At 47.4% G+C, this 14,753-nt stretch overlaps 1 protein-coding gene across 5 annotated transcripts in view; it reads right to left on the reverse strand.

The window, feature by feature from the left end:
* FOXRED1 (FAD dependent oxidoreductase domain containing 1) overlaps positions 1-14,753 on the reverse strand; it is a 138,414-nt gene that overhangs the window by 23,176 nt on the left and 100,485 nt on the right. For all 5 annotated transcript variants that reach the window (XM_075603307.1, XM_075603304.1, XM_075603306.1 and 2 more), the window contains one exon: positions 12,267-12,371. In XM_075603307.1, coding sequence (XP_075459422.1) covers positions 12,267-12,371 — 105 coding nt within the window. The remainder of the gene's footprint in view (positions 1-12,266; positions 12,372-14,753) is intronic.

The raw sequence follows: 14,753 nt of genomic DNA on the forward strand, positions 1-14,753 counted from the left end.
TATCTACACCTTCATTTAACCCCTTAGGAGAAAGAGACACCAATTGGTAAATCCAAAAGGTTTCTTGTACAGAAAGATCTTTTAATCTATCTCTTCCTCTCCTTCCCCTAGAGACAATTTTAATTCCCTTAAACCTAAGGGTAGATGGATCTTTATTATGGTGTATTAGGAAATGTTTTGATAAACTGTGTTGCTCATATCCATGCCTAATATTCCTTATGTGCTCTTGGATCCGCACTTTAAGACTTCGCTAAAGATCCACATACCCTGATGAAGAAACCCACAATTAGGAGTTTTGAAACGCGTTGGACGATTTTTGGCACAGCAGGGACACCGTAGCAGTAAGATACCGGAGGTGACGTCAGCAGAGGAGCCGATCGATGAGACTCTGGCAGCAGCTGACTCCGAGCACGGAAGGAGGATATCCTCGAGCTACTGACTTATTTCACCCCACGGCGAGTGGTGTCAACCAGCTAAAGAGACCAAAAATCATATGCGCATGTCCTAGCCACCTTGGGTGAGTAGGATTCCAATTTTTCCCACGGCGGAGCTTTTATTCATTTAGGTGCTGCTGCACTGAGATGTTTTATACTTGATATACACATGTATGCCATTTTATATTTTTTTCATTGATGTTACAATAAATTGCTCTGTTCATTTACCATATATAGTCCTTGGATAATGCACTATTGCAGTGTTTTCTATGTTTTGTCTCCCCTCTCTTGAGGTATTCATTTAAAGGAACAGGACTATATCCACGGTCCAATCAATTCCTACAGGCCACTCCTTGCCTTAGCGCCACAAGAGGTTTATCACTTCTACACTCATAACTATACCTGATTACATGTTTACTCCCTAGCACTCTGCATACCAAAAATTAGAAAGCTAGGACTTTCCTATCAAAAGTTAGCTAGTTAATTATGTTACAAAGTTACATAGTTATAGTGGGAGCTGTCTCCCCCTTCTCCACAGAGCCTTCCATAAATGTCCAAGGAACCAAGGATGTGTGGGCTGTGATGTGGTTTAACTTTTCCCTGGTCTGCGGTTTGGGGCCGTGATGCAATGTTGCAATGCCCGGACTCAATCGATAACCGCAGACGCTCTTTCCCAATTGACCTTAATTGAATGATGAGACCACATTATACAATGTTGCAATCTGGCATCTTTTCATGACTGCAGACCACTTAACAAATTTAGCTTGCGGTTAAAGCTTCCCTTGCTTGTCTGCGGTTACACAGTGATAGTGTTGCAATGCCGGGCCCGACCACATAACCACAGGCACGCTTACCCAATTAACCCTTTAAACAGTGATAAAAGCCCCTTATTCCTAGAGGGCGCCTTTTAGACATGGTATTACACATTAATAGGACTGCAGCCAGGCCTGGGCTGCAGAACTGACACTCTAGTCACTTTATCTGACTCAGGGGAACCCAGCCAAGCAGAATGCCTTTATTTCATGGCCTTGGTATCCCTTCACCGTCACACTGGGCCCAAGACCTAACTCTCTTGGACACTTATACACGGATCAGGGGTAACCAAAACGAGCTTGACCTTTATTTGAGAGTCTGGTTACCCCCTCCCGTCAGAAGCTGCAACTGGAGCAAGGCATTTCTGTAGGCAAAAAAGTTGCTTCAGCCTTCTGGGGACCAGGCTGTCAGTGTCAATGCCCTCTGGTCAGTCACCTTAGTCAGGAGGTCAGTCAGAACACTGTAGTGGGTCACTAAATCCCTATAGTACCCTTGCATGCCCCTGATCTCCCTCTCTATCCGATCCCTCTCCATCAAGGCAATGTACCCAGTCTGATGGAGGGGCTGCTGACCCCAGGGGTCATCCAGACGATCAGTACATTGGATCCTGCTAGGCTCACCCATAGCAGGGACCCTCCGTCTCCCTACCACCTCTCGCTTCCACTCCCACAGGGGAGCTGCGAGCTGGGGAGCTGTCCCCCCCTTCTCCACAGAGCCTTCCATAAACCTCCAAGGAACCACAAACGGGTCCCTTGCGGTCTTTTAACTAGCCGAAGCTCCAGGGTCTGGTACCCAGGTAAAACGCCTACTATGGTCCGCAGGCAAATCGCCATTTGCCTACACCACCTCCTGATACCACTCACTGAGCTCCAGTAGTTCCCTGTCACACACTCAGACAAAAGGTCACAATGGGGAACATTATACAAATGGGGACACTGGTCAGGCATGGTCTGACTTACCTGCCTGGTCCCTTCTTGGTCCTCCATGAGCGTGGGCTCCAAAAGCAGGGAAGCGATGATCTGGGGGGTCGGCTCCCAAAGCTGGGGAGCAAAACCCATCTTGGTGGGCAGGGGTGCCGACTGCACCTTACCTGGGCAACTGCCCCACTTTGGCTCTCTGTGACTGGGGGCACACACATCGTCCGTGGGTTTTGGTGCCCTGATAAGACCATATCAGGCTGCCTCAGAAGCACCATAGCACAGGGGACCCCCAGGCCAATTGCTTGACGATTGCCTGGGACCCCTGGGTGAAAAAAAAATCTTTGTGGACCGGCTGCTGCCGATGGCTGTAGACTGCCGTCAGTCCGGGAGCTCCATAGCTGTGTCTCTGGCAGCAGCTGCAGGGATCACTGACTGTGTCTTTTCCTGGAGCTGCTGCATGGCTGCTCGCTGCTTGAGTTTAGGGGACAGCATCCCGCTGGTCATCCTCTCTGTAGCTGGGGAACGTTGCCCCAGACTGGGGTTACTCGATCGAGGAGCACAAGGAATTACAACAAGGTTCGCCACCTTCGTGTCTGCCTGTGGCCATGCTAACACACAGCTGGTCGCCATTTTGGCAACCATGCGGCACGGCACCCACGTGGCAACATCTGCCACCATCATGGTGGTTTTTAGGGAGGCATTGTCGTGGGAGAGGGGGTTTGGCCCGATATTAAAGGGGTTACACCCCATTTGGCCACCCCCTGCCCTCACCGGGGAGGTGAGGGGTTAACTGGACTGAGGTCCAGTACTGTGTTTTTGCCCCTGCTTCAGCACCAAATGTGTATCCCCCTGTGAATACAGTATGTATTTTCCGCACCAACACTTACACTGGGATCCAGTCGGGAGGGAAAGGGTAAATGTTAATTTAGTGATTATAGCCCTTTGTTCCTTTTTCCCGCCTTTGCAGGCTCCATTTTGCAGTCTCTCCATAGGTCGCCATTGCAGCTCCATATAATCCTATGGGGATTCCGGCGATTTGGGCCCGATATCGTAGAAGACCTGCAGGTGGCGTCCGAGAGGAGGAGCGGTGGTTCCCCATTGAAAGTCAATGGAGCAATGTGTTTCAATGGGGATTCCTCGATTCAACCCTCCAAGAACGGGCTGGCAGCCATGCAAACTGCAGACCGCAAAAGCTTGAACATTATCTTTAAGAGAGCTTTGATCACTCCCCGGTCAAGTTAAGGTTCAATTGGCGTGGGAAACTTAGGTTCTAGGGCACCCTGGAATAAAATTATTTTTGCCCCCAGATCCTAGGAACCGCCTCGCTCGACCCCAACCTGGTCCGACAATCAATGACCCTGGTAAAGGGTCGCGCTCGTTACGAGGGTCGCACCATTGACTGTAATGGCGGTTGAAAGCCGCGTGGCTTTCAAGAACTAAGTGGAAACCAGTGTAAACCGAAAACCCATTACTCCGGTTCCGTGGGGACCAACGGTTTGGGATTTGGCAAGGATGTAGTCACTGCTCCGGCATGACTACATGACAATTTCCAGCCCTCTCCCCTGAACCGGACGGAGTAGGGTTAACTGTAAAAAAAGTGTGTGTTTCCCATTGACTTCAATGGTAGTGGAGGTCCCATTGAATCCTATGGCAGCGCCGGCCATATTGATTCTAATGGAGGAAAACCGCGTGGCTTTGAAACGGCTAAGTCAGAATGAGCAGAAACATGGAACCCATAACTCCGGTTCTGTTCAACCTAGAGAGCTGAGATGACATCACCATGTAGTCATAGTTTCAGCATGATTGCATGGCAAATACCGACCCTCTCGAAGCAACAGAACGGAGTCAGGGTAATGGTAAAGTGTGGGTTTCTGCCATTGACTTGCATGGCAGAAAAAAGCCACTCTAATATTAGAGTGTCAGCTCTTGGGGTTACCGTTGCTCATCAGCGCCCCCTTGTGTTCTGGGACCCGCGCCCCCGCGGACACACCATCTGTCAGCCTCAGCCTGCACGGAGGCTCCGATGGTAGTGTGTCAGTGTCACGGGAGACCAGGCTTATTAACACCTTTTATACTGGGATCATTTGATTGAGCAACAGTAAAATAAATTGTAATTTATTCCACGATTAGACATACACACAATGTAACACAATTTGCACTGAAAACACATTTACTGGGAACGGGGCTAACAAAATAAATCTTCTTTAGAATGAAATGTTAACAACCGATGTCTGTAGGAGCCCTTTCCAATGACCGGGCGGTAGTCATGAAAGTCCTGGGGCGCAATTTGGCATGCAATCCCAGCCGCAACCGCTATGCCCTCAAAATGCGGGACTTAGAACATTTCTTGAGTAAAAATCTCAGAAGCTGGCTCGCGTCTATTCCTTACAGAGTATCTTTGAATTTGCCTCAGATGGTTTGGTGCTTGGAATCTGAGGTCCTGATTCAGCGCGTGAGAATTCTCCTGCCAGCCTATCACCGATTTGCAGGTATACTGAAGCCGGGTGGGTACCGATTTGGATTCTGCTAAGGGGCATGCGCCAACCTGGCACCTCTGCCTCTTAGCATAATCAAGCCTACCCGCTGTCCAGGCTCCGCAGAGTCTGGGCAGGGCAAATGGTTGCTGGATAGCCCTTTGTTAGCCCAGGACGGAGGTACTCAAGTATAACTACAGTATACCTCCTCCTGTTCTAACACCTTGGCATCCCTGAGGCTTTCAACTCCGGGTTCCGAGCAGAATCAGTGGCACCAAGCTTGGTAGCCATCTGGTCTCTCGGAACCGCGGATTTGGAATCCCACAGTCACATACACTGGCGACACACTTTATTCGAGCTCGGCTAGTCCCACGAATTCGGGTATACCCGGGTGTATTGAGGTTTGTGACTGTTTTCTGCCCGAGTGCATTGAGGTATTTTTCAGGCAGGGATTGAAGCATTTTATTCCCGCTGGCTGCAATACTGCACAGTATATATATATATACTGCATTACAATTCATGAATTTATGCCATCTGGTAGACACGCGAAGCATTGCAGCCTATTAAATCCTAATCATTATCATTTAACAGATCAGCCGCCCGTCAGCCAGGCATGAACCCAGGCTGGGAAGGCAAACGCAACGGGGCTTGTCAGAGGTGAGGAGCGGCGCATTCCAGGTATCTGCCAGGTACATACTGGGTATTTGCTCGAATAAAGTGTGTCGGTGCAGTATACAATGTTACAATGAAACAGCCCTCACTAAAATAACTGACGACCTCCATGCTGCCAAAGACAGAGGTCATTACACTCTGCTCATATTACTCGACCTCTCTGCAGCATTTGACACCGTGGACCACCCTCTTCTCCTTCACATTCTCCATACTCTTGGTATTCGGAACAAAGCTCTATCCTGGATCTCATCCTACCTCTCCCATCGTACTTTCAGTGTCTCTTCTGCTAACACCTCCTCCTCCTCTATTGATCTCTCTGTGGGGGTACCCCAGGGCTCTGTCCTGGGACATCTTCTCTTTTCTCTGTACACACTCTCTCTAGGTGACCTAATAACATCTTTTGGGTTTAAATATCACCTCTATGCTGACGACACACAAATATACTTTTCAACACCTGACCTTACACCTGCTATACAGACCAAAGTTTCTGAATGTCTCTCTGCTATATCATCCTAGATGGCCCTCCGTCGCCTTAAACTCAACATGGCTAAAACAGAGCTCCTCATACTTCCTCCCAAACCTGGCCCTACTACCTCCTTCCACATTACTGTTGGAACTACGATCATCCACCCAGTAGCCCAAGCACGCTGCCTAGGGGTCACACTCGACTCCTCTCTCACATTCGCCCCTCACATTCAAAACATTTCTAAACCTTGTCGCTTTTTCCTCCGCAATATAACAAAGATACGCCATTTCCTCTGTTGCTTGACTGCTAAAACTCTGACTCAGGCCCTCATTCTCTCACGTCTTGATTACTGTAACTTCCCGCTGTCCGGCCTTCCTGCCTCTCACCTGTCTCCCCTACAATCTATCCTAAATGCTGCTGCCAGAATCACTCTACTCTTTCCTAGATCTGTCTCAGCATCTCCCCTCCTGAAATCCCTCTCCTGGCTTCCAATCAAATCCCGCATCTCACACTCAATTCTTCTCTTCACTTTTAAAGCTTTACACTCTTCTGCCTCTCCTTACATCTCAGCCCTAATTTCTCGCTATGCACCATCCCGACTCCTGCGTTCTGCTCAAGGATGTCTTCTTTTTACCCCCTTTTTATCTAAAGCCCTCTCCCGCCTTAAACCTTTTTCACTGACTGCCCCACACCTCTGGAATGCCCTTCCCCTCAGTACCCGACTAGCACCCTCTCTATCCACCTTTAAGACTCACCTTAAGACACACTTGCTTAAAGAAGCATACGAATAGCACTGTGAACATTCTGAACACATGATACATAAAGCTTGGCCCCCTGCAGACGCACTTACCAGAACTCCCTCCTCCTGTCTCTGTACGTTCTCCCTACCTACCAATTAGATTGTAAGCTCCTCGGGGCAGGGACTCCTCTTCCTTAATGTTATGTTTGTCTAAAGCACTTATTCCCATGATCTGTTATTTATATTATCTGTTATTTATTCGATTACCATATGTATTACTACTGTGAAGCGCTATGTACATTAATGGCGCTATATAAATAAAGACATACAATACAATACAATACAAGCATTTACATTTATTAAATAAAACCTTTTAATAAAATTTTCTTTGCTTATGTGACTTGTGTTTTAATGGGTCTAAGTCTTCTGGTCTGGTGTCAGTGATAGAATAAGAATATATATGTGCCCTACTCAAAAACCTGACTGTAACAGGGGAGTTATCCCTGTTCAGGTAATGTGCCTCTAATCCAGCAGTGTGGTGGTTAACTGCTGGTAGTCAATTAACAAACACCACCTGCCTGATAAGATGGCTTAGAAAAGCCTGTCTTTTGAGACAGGAAGTGAGACTCCTTAGCTCACTCCTGAGCTGAACTTGGAGACAAACAGTCTTGAGCCCTGCCAGAAGAAACAGCAGAGCTGCTTTCAAGACACATGGGAAACTTCTAAACCTGAACGCTGACACACCCTGAGGAAAAGGGAGCTGAACCAGGGACAGAGAAGATTTTCCCTCCAAACCACAAGGAACAGATAAGACTTTCATTTATGAGACTTCTTATATCTGCTTAATTCATGCTATATGTTTGGGGCTGGGAGACATGCTCATCTAAGGGAGTTGTGAACTGCATAGTATTTCACTAGAAATACTCCCAAGTGAATAGAAGCTTTGTTTAACCCTTGTTTGGATGGTTTCCTGATGTTAAGGAAACAGGCGCAATAAAAGGCTTATTTAATTTCACTATAATCAGTCTCCCTTGCATATCTCTGTGAGCGTCCGCCTACACTGACTTTAACTATATTCACACAATAAAAACCTTGCAGCTTTCTGACATAGCTGGAGCACCCCCTGAACCCCTATACCAGGTTCAGGGTGACTTCGGCATTGTCTGGGCATGCTAGGGACACCGGGACCGTTCTGCGGATACCTTCATCCCCCATGCCCTTTTTACCTTTCCTGTTTGTGCTGAATCAGGGAACCCTGGCGGTGAGTCGCAAGAACGTTTCCAGGATAGGATTTTGCCGGAGCACTGTGCTTCAATGTGCCTGAGAATCTTACCTGATTCCCGGGTACATCTTTGGGGTATCCAATAACTCGTGTACCCCGCTACATAGCTACAATCTGATAGAAGTTTCTCCGCAAAACCAACCCTCAAACTCACAGCCTCGCAAGCTCCACTGCCCAGCACCCCTGGAATGGCAAGAAAACAAAAATACTGAATTTGTCGCATAATTTATACAGTCTCAGTGATGCATATACAACAGTTGGATACAAGAGCTGACACTCTAGGACCTTTACACATGGATCAGGGGTAACCAAGTGGGCTTAACCTTTATTATTGAGCCTGGTTACCCCCTCACCGTCACACCTCCCCCCTCAAGATGAAGGCTTTGTTACGACCTCCCGGCCGACCGTTGAACTGACCTGACACCTCTTGAGGCTGCTTGTTCACTGGTACTGTCCTGGTGTGAAGGTCCATCCGCATTGCCATGTACGCTGCTTTTTTGTGCTGGATGCTAAAGTCAAATTCTTGCAGGGCAAGACTACAGCAAAGCAGCTTGGCATTTTCCCCGGACACCCGTTGTAGCCATTTTAGAGGGTTGTGATCAGTGATCACCGTGAATGTCCGGCCATACAAATAGGGCTGACGTTTCCGTAGAGCCCACACAATGGCCAAACACTCATTTCAATGGTGGCATAAGCCTCTTCCCTGGGCAGCAGTTTCCAGTTCAGGTACACCACAGGATGCTCTCCTCCCTCCTCCCCCACTTGGCCGAGTACAGCACCAATACCGTAGTCCGAGGCATCGGTCTGTACCAAAAACATTTTTGACTAGTCGGGGGCAGCCAGGATAGGAGCACTGGCCAGCGCTATCTTTAGTGCCTGACAAGAGGTTTCACAGGCAGGGAGACCAGGCTAACAGAACTGGGTGTCGCTTCTGTGTCAAGTTTGTCAAGGGTTTAGCCACGGCGCTGTACTGTGGGACAAACTTCCTATAGTAGCCAGCGATGCCTAAAAAAGCCATAACCTGCTTCTTTGTTTTGGTAACTGGCCACTGCACTATAGCCTCAACCTTAGCTGGTTCAGGCTTGAGATGCCCTCTACCCACCTGGTGCCCTAGGTACAATACCTCTGCCATACCTACTAAACACTTGGTGGGTTTCAATGTAAGCCCTGCTTCCCTAATTCTGCTCAGGACCGCTGCTACATGCACTAGGTGACTATCCCACGACCCGCTAAACAACGCAATGTCGTCCAGGTATGCCTCATCATCCAGGGACATTCATCATCACAAATGGCATCACTAAACATTCATAGAGGCCACGGAGTAATGAATGCTGACCTCCCTAGCCTTCTGGATCAGAGGGATCTGCCAGTACCCTTTGCACAAATCCATTGTGGCCAGATACTTTGCTCCTGCGAGCTCATCTAACAGCTCGTCCATGCGGGGCATGGGATAAGTATCTGACACTTTTCCCGCATTGAGCTGCCGGTAGTCAACACAGAACCGGGTGGTCCCTTCCTTCTTAAGCACTAGGACTACTGGACAAGCCCAAGGGCACTGGGACGGCACAATTACCCTTAGGGCCACATCTCCTTTACTTCCCTCTCTATATCGCCCTTCACCTCTGCGGATACGCGATAGGCATGCTTATGCAGAGGTCTCAGATCACCAGTAAGTACTGGGTGATCTGTGATATGTGTCTGCCCGGCTTATCTGTGTACAGAACCCTATGCTGCTGTAACATAGCCCACACCTGTACTTTCTGCTGTTCGCCGAGCTGGGACCCTATCTCTAAATGCCCTACTGTGCCCCCCTGCCTAGAGTCCCCTAGGAGGTCAGGCAGAGCATTGCTTGCCGGGTCCCCCATTGGTGGGCTACAGATAGCCAACACTGATGCCTCACTCTATTTAAAATATTCCTTAAGCATATTTATATGATAAGTCCTATTTCCACCTGTCTCTCCATCTAACTGTACAACATAATTGTACTCATTCATCTTTCTGTGGACCGTGTACGGTCCAGACCAGGCAGCCATTAATTTGTTCTGACGAGTGGGCTTCAGAACAAGTACTTGCTGTCCTGGGTTGAATGATCTGCTACGGGCATTTGGGTCATACCAAGTCTTCTGCTTGTCTGAGCCTCCCTGAGATTAGCCTGTGCTAACCCCATAAGCATTTCTAGCCGGTCTCTGAGATCTACCACGTACTGAAGCACAGAAGCATCAGTATTGGTAGTCTCCCCTTCCCATCCCTCACAAAATAGGTCATGAGGTCCCCATACCCTGCGACCATATAGCAGCTCAATGGGAGGGAACCCTCTTCATTCTTGCGATACCTCTCGATATGCAAACAGCAAGTGCTGTAGGTGAATCTCCCAGTCCTTCCCTTCAGCTTCTATAAACACTCAAAGCATCTGTTTGAGGGTACCATTGAACCTCTCACATAACCTGTTTGGGGGTGGTAAGGGGTCGTGCACTGGTGCTTCACCCTTCACTCATGAATTGTGACCCCTTATGGGTTAGAATCTCACTAGGGAAACCTACTCTAGTGAAAATCTCTAACAATGCTTTTGCTACTGCCCTAGCATCGATGGTGGCAAGGGCTACAGTCAGAGGATACCTGGTGGCAAAGTCCACCACCGGAGGATATAATGCTTGCCAGTCCAACTGGGGATCATGAGGGGTCTCACTATGTCCATAGCTACCCTCTGGAAAGATTCCTCAATTACCGGTAGTGGGTTCAGGGGTGCCTTCACATGATCACCCGCCTTACCCACTCGCTAGCAGGCATCATAGGCGCGCAGAACTCTGTCACTGCCCCCGATGCCCCCGGCCAGTAGTAACGCTGCAACAGCCGGGCTCTCGTCCGAGTGACCCCCTTATGCCCCGCTAGTGGTATGGAATGGGATACCTGTAACAACTGTTGCCTATACTCCCTTGGTACTACTAACTGTTGTCTACCCGTCCAGACCCTATCTAGCCCGGTAGACCCCTGCTATCTGTACAAGAGCCCATGGTGCCATGAGTAACGATCTGACCCACTGTCCGAGGCCAACCCGGATGCCCGGAGTCTCATGCCCTCCAAGCTGGGATCAGCTCTCACCGCATCCCTAAACTGTGTCACTAATTCTGGCCACCCACCCTTAGTCTCTAAGTCGGGGGGACAGGGAACATGTAAAGGGGAAACTAAATCAGCACACTGTCGCGACTCAGTCTGGCTTACCTGCCTGGTCTCCTCAGAGATTCATGCAGGGGGACAGCGGATCCTTCAGGTGCAACTCCTGATGACTGAGTCTTGGTAATCGCTGTACCAGGAGCCAGCTCTGCCGTAAACACACATGTAACATGCCCCAGGTAATTGCCAAGTAGGACCTCAGCATCTAACCCAGGCAATACCCCCACCTCTCTCATGCCATGTCTGGCACCCCAATCAAGGAATACCCGGGCAACTTGGAGTGACCGCATTCCTCCGTCTGGCATGGTCACTTGCATCCCGGTGCCCGGGAGCAAATCCTCTGGCAGGACCATATCAGTTCGGACCAGGGTAACTGTGGCACCGGAGTCAAGCAAGCCAGCGGCTTGGCGATCTCCAATGGTCACCTTGCACAGATGCTTCTGCCAGACATCTGTGGATTGCAGCCCGACTGGCGCAATCGTAAAGCCGGATGATCATGTGAAGGCTCCCCTAAACCCACTACCGGTAATTGGGGAACCCTTTCAGAGAGTAGCTATGGACATAGTGGGACCTCTGAAGATCCCTAGCTGGACAGGCAAGAACAACATACTCACGTTGGTGGATTTTGCCACCCGGTACCCTGAGGCTGTAGCAGAAGCCACTATTGAGGCTAACACAGTGCCTAAGGCATTGATAGTGATTTTCTCTACAGTATGATTTCCTAGTGAGATTCTAACTGATCAAGGGTCGCAATTCATGTCTGAATTGTTTCACTGTCTCTGGGATTCGTGCGTGGAGAAGCACCAGCGAACGACCCCTTACCATCCCCAGACCAATGGACTATGTGAGCGGTTCAATGGTACCCTGAAGCAGATGCTTTGGGCATTTATAGATGCAAAAGGGAAAGACTGGGAGACTCATCTGCAGCATTTGCTGTTTGAATACCGAGAGGTACCGCAAGAGTCCATTGGCTTCTCGCCCTTCGAGCTTCTATATGGCCACAGGGTCTGGGGACCGCTTGGCCTATTCCGCGAGGGATGGGAAGGGGAGACCACTGCTACTGATTACAATTACAGCCTTTCAAAGCTTCCAGACTTACTAAATACCTTTCAGATTTAATAGATCTTCGAGCTGAAGTCTCCTACTTCACAGGCCAGTAGATTAACCGCAAGGTCATGCTTCCTACTTTCCCATGTGACAGTCCGTGTCTAGAGATTTAATTTGCCTATATCACTAAACACTAAGCATTTGATATGAGATATTATACATGTGGACTCAATATCAAGATCATTTACCTTAAGGGACTCCAATGCTGGCACTCTGTGTGCTAAGAGCGGCCACACCTTCTGTTGGAAAAAGTCATAATCCACCTCCAGGTCATTCACATCTGGCTCTTCCTTCTGCTCAGGAGAACAGATACAAGAGAAGTTGATGAGCAATCATTCTGAAGTATAAGTAAAACTTATGAAGAACACTATATTAAAGCAAAGGGTAACACTGTTGGTGTTTAACATAATAAGGCATCCAGGAGCTGTGTTACCAACACTATAAGAAGCTTGGTGTCAACATGCGTCTCTTATTACTCATATAACAATACAATATTAATAAGTTATGTTTATAGCATATTTTTAATTTATAGCCATTCATAATATTAAACACATAGTTATTGATACAGTAACCAAATTTGTCTACTGTACACAAGTGAACAAGTGGTTCACAATGTGGAAGAAACCCCTGCACATGCATTTAGTGTTTTTTAAACTCAGTGCCGCAATCCATTACGTGTCATGGGAGTTTATTCATTCGGTCGCAGCTGGCAGAACCACCGATAGGGCAGAGAGCTGGGACAAGTGTCCCGGGCCAGGTAGCTGTAGGGGCCCAGTTGGGTTTGGCCAGAGTTTGGGCCTGACTTCGCCGTCCGGTTGTCGGGCATCGATTTGCTGCCAGTCCACCCTAGCTCTCCCCAGCTGCGGTGGAGCCGTCTTCCAAATCTTTAAACCCCCACCCGCCGGCGCCGGAAATTGTGTCCGCCCGGAAGTCGGACCAACTTCCGCATCTACCAACGCGGGACCAGAGGCCCCTACAAGGTAAACATTTTTTGGGGGGAAATAGAGTGTGAGGGGAGATTGGGTGTGAGGAGGGGAAGATTGGGTGTGAGAGTAGGGAATTGCGTGTGAGTGAAGGAGGGATTGAGTGTGAGAGGGGTGATTAAATGTGAGAGGAGATGGGAATTGAGCATGAGAGGAGGGGGGGATTGAGTGAGAGAGGAGGGGGAATTGAATGAAGATATGTTATGTTTTTACTGGTGCTCCAGGGAGTAAACCTTTTTTAAATAAGCATTATTTTGTCCCCCCCAATTTTTTGTCAAGAATAGTGGACAGGATTGACCCCAAATGACTCGATTTGTTATTATAAAATGAAAATAAGGCACTGAATGATCAAATCAATCAGCTTCTGAAGACGACAATACAAGTTTAGGGTTGGTACGATTTCTGCAATTGCAAGTTCTAGTAATAATGCAGAGACTGCTGCCAGCTCAACCTTGTCTCAACCACCTACCGTACCAAGAAAAAATAAAAATCATGAGCAAGACATTACAGTGAAGACTTTATGAAATATGGTTTCAAGTATGCAAATAAAAACCATGATGCCAAGCCCCAGTGTGTTATTTCTAATGATGTGCGTGCAAACGAAAGCTTAAAACTGTCAAAATAAAAAAGACACTTGGAAAGAAAACATGTTGAACTTCTTGATAAGCCTCTTGAATATTTTTGAAACAAGAAGCGGGATTTAAAGTTATCAGCACAATTTCTTAGTTGGTAAACTCCTCTGAATGACAAAGCAGAACTGGCATCATATTTGGTTTCCAATCATGTGGCAAAAGAGAAAATGGCCCAGACAATTGCTCCAAAAATGATTCTTCCAGCATCTATGGATATGGTGCGTACAATTTTTTATGACACATCTGCTGAGAAATTGAAAACTACCTTTGTGATAACACAGTGTCTCAGAGAATATCTACTATTGCAGAAAATTTTGAAACAATGCTTAGTATTTGGTTATAGTCTGTATAGGATTTCGCTATCCAACTCGATGAAAGCACTGATATTTCAAATTGTGCAACACTTGGATAATGTGAGATATGTATGGCAATCTATCTTTATGGATGATTTGCTGTGTTGTCTGACTTTAACAACAAACACAACAGGATCACATATATTCACAGCATTATAAGAGGGCTAAATTAGAAAATACAAATTGGACTGGGCTACTTGCAAAGAAATTACAAGGGATGGCACAGCAAATATGACTTGTGGAGTACTGAAAAAAAATATTGACAGCTGATAATAATACTGGTTTTGAATCACTGTTTCATTCACCATGAAGCTTTGGCATCCGAGGGTATCCTCTCTGATCTTATGGCAGTGCCGAAGGAAGTAGGGAAAATAGTTAATTTTATTAAAAGGAATTTCACTGAACAGATGGCTTTTTAAAGTGTTTTACTCAGAAATGGGAGCTAATAATACTCATTTACTGTATTACACTGAAGTTTGGTGGTTGTCACGGGGCGCAGGGTGCTAACATGGTGTACAAACACATCAATCTGGTTATTAAAAACTCTAATTAGGCAAATGTGTTTTGCAATGACAGTTGGATAATGAAGTTGGCATATCTAGTTGACATTTTCTCAATTAACTGAATTTGAAATGACAAGGAAGGGACAATGATTTGTTTCGCCATTAGGAACAGACCCAAGCATTAAAAAAATCATTACTATTGTG

Source organism: Ascaphus truei, chromosome 6 (genome assembly GCF_040206685.1).
Source record: "Ascaphus truei isolate aAscTru1 chromosome 6, aAscTru1.hap1, whole genome shotgun sequence".
Lineage (NCBI taxonomy): Eukaryota > Metazoa > Chordata > Amphibia > Anura > Ascaphidae > Ascaphus > Ascaphus truei.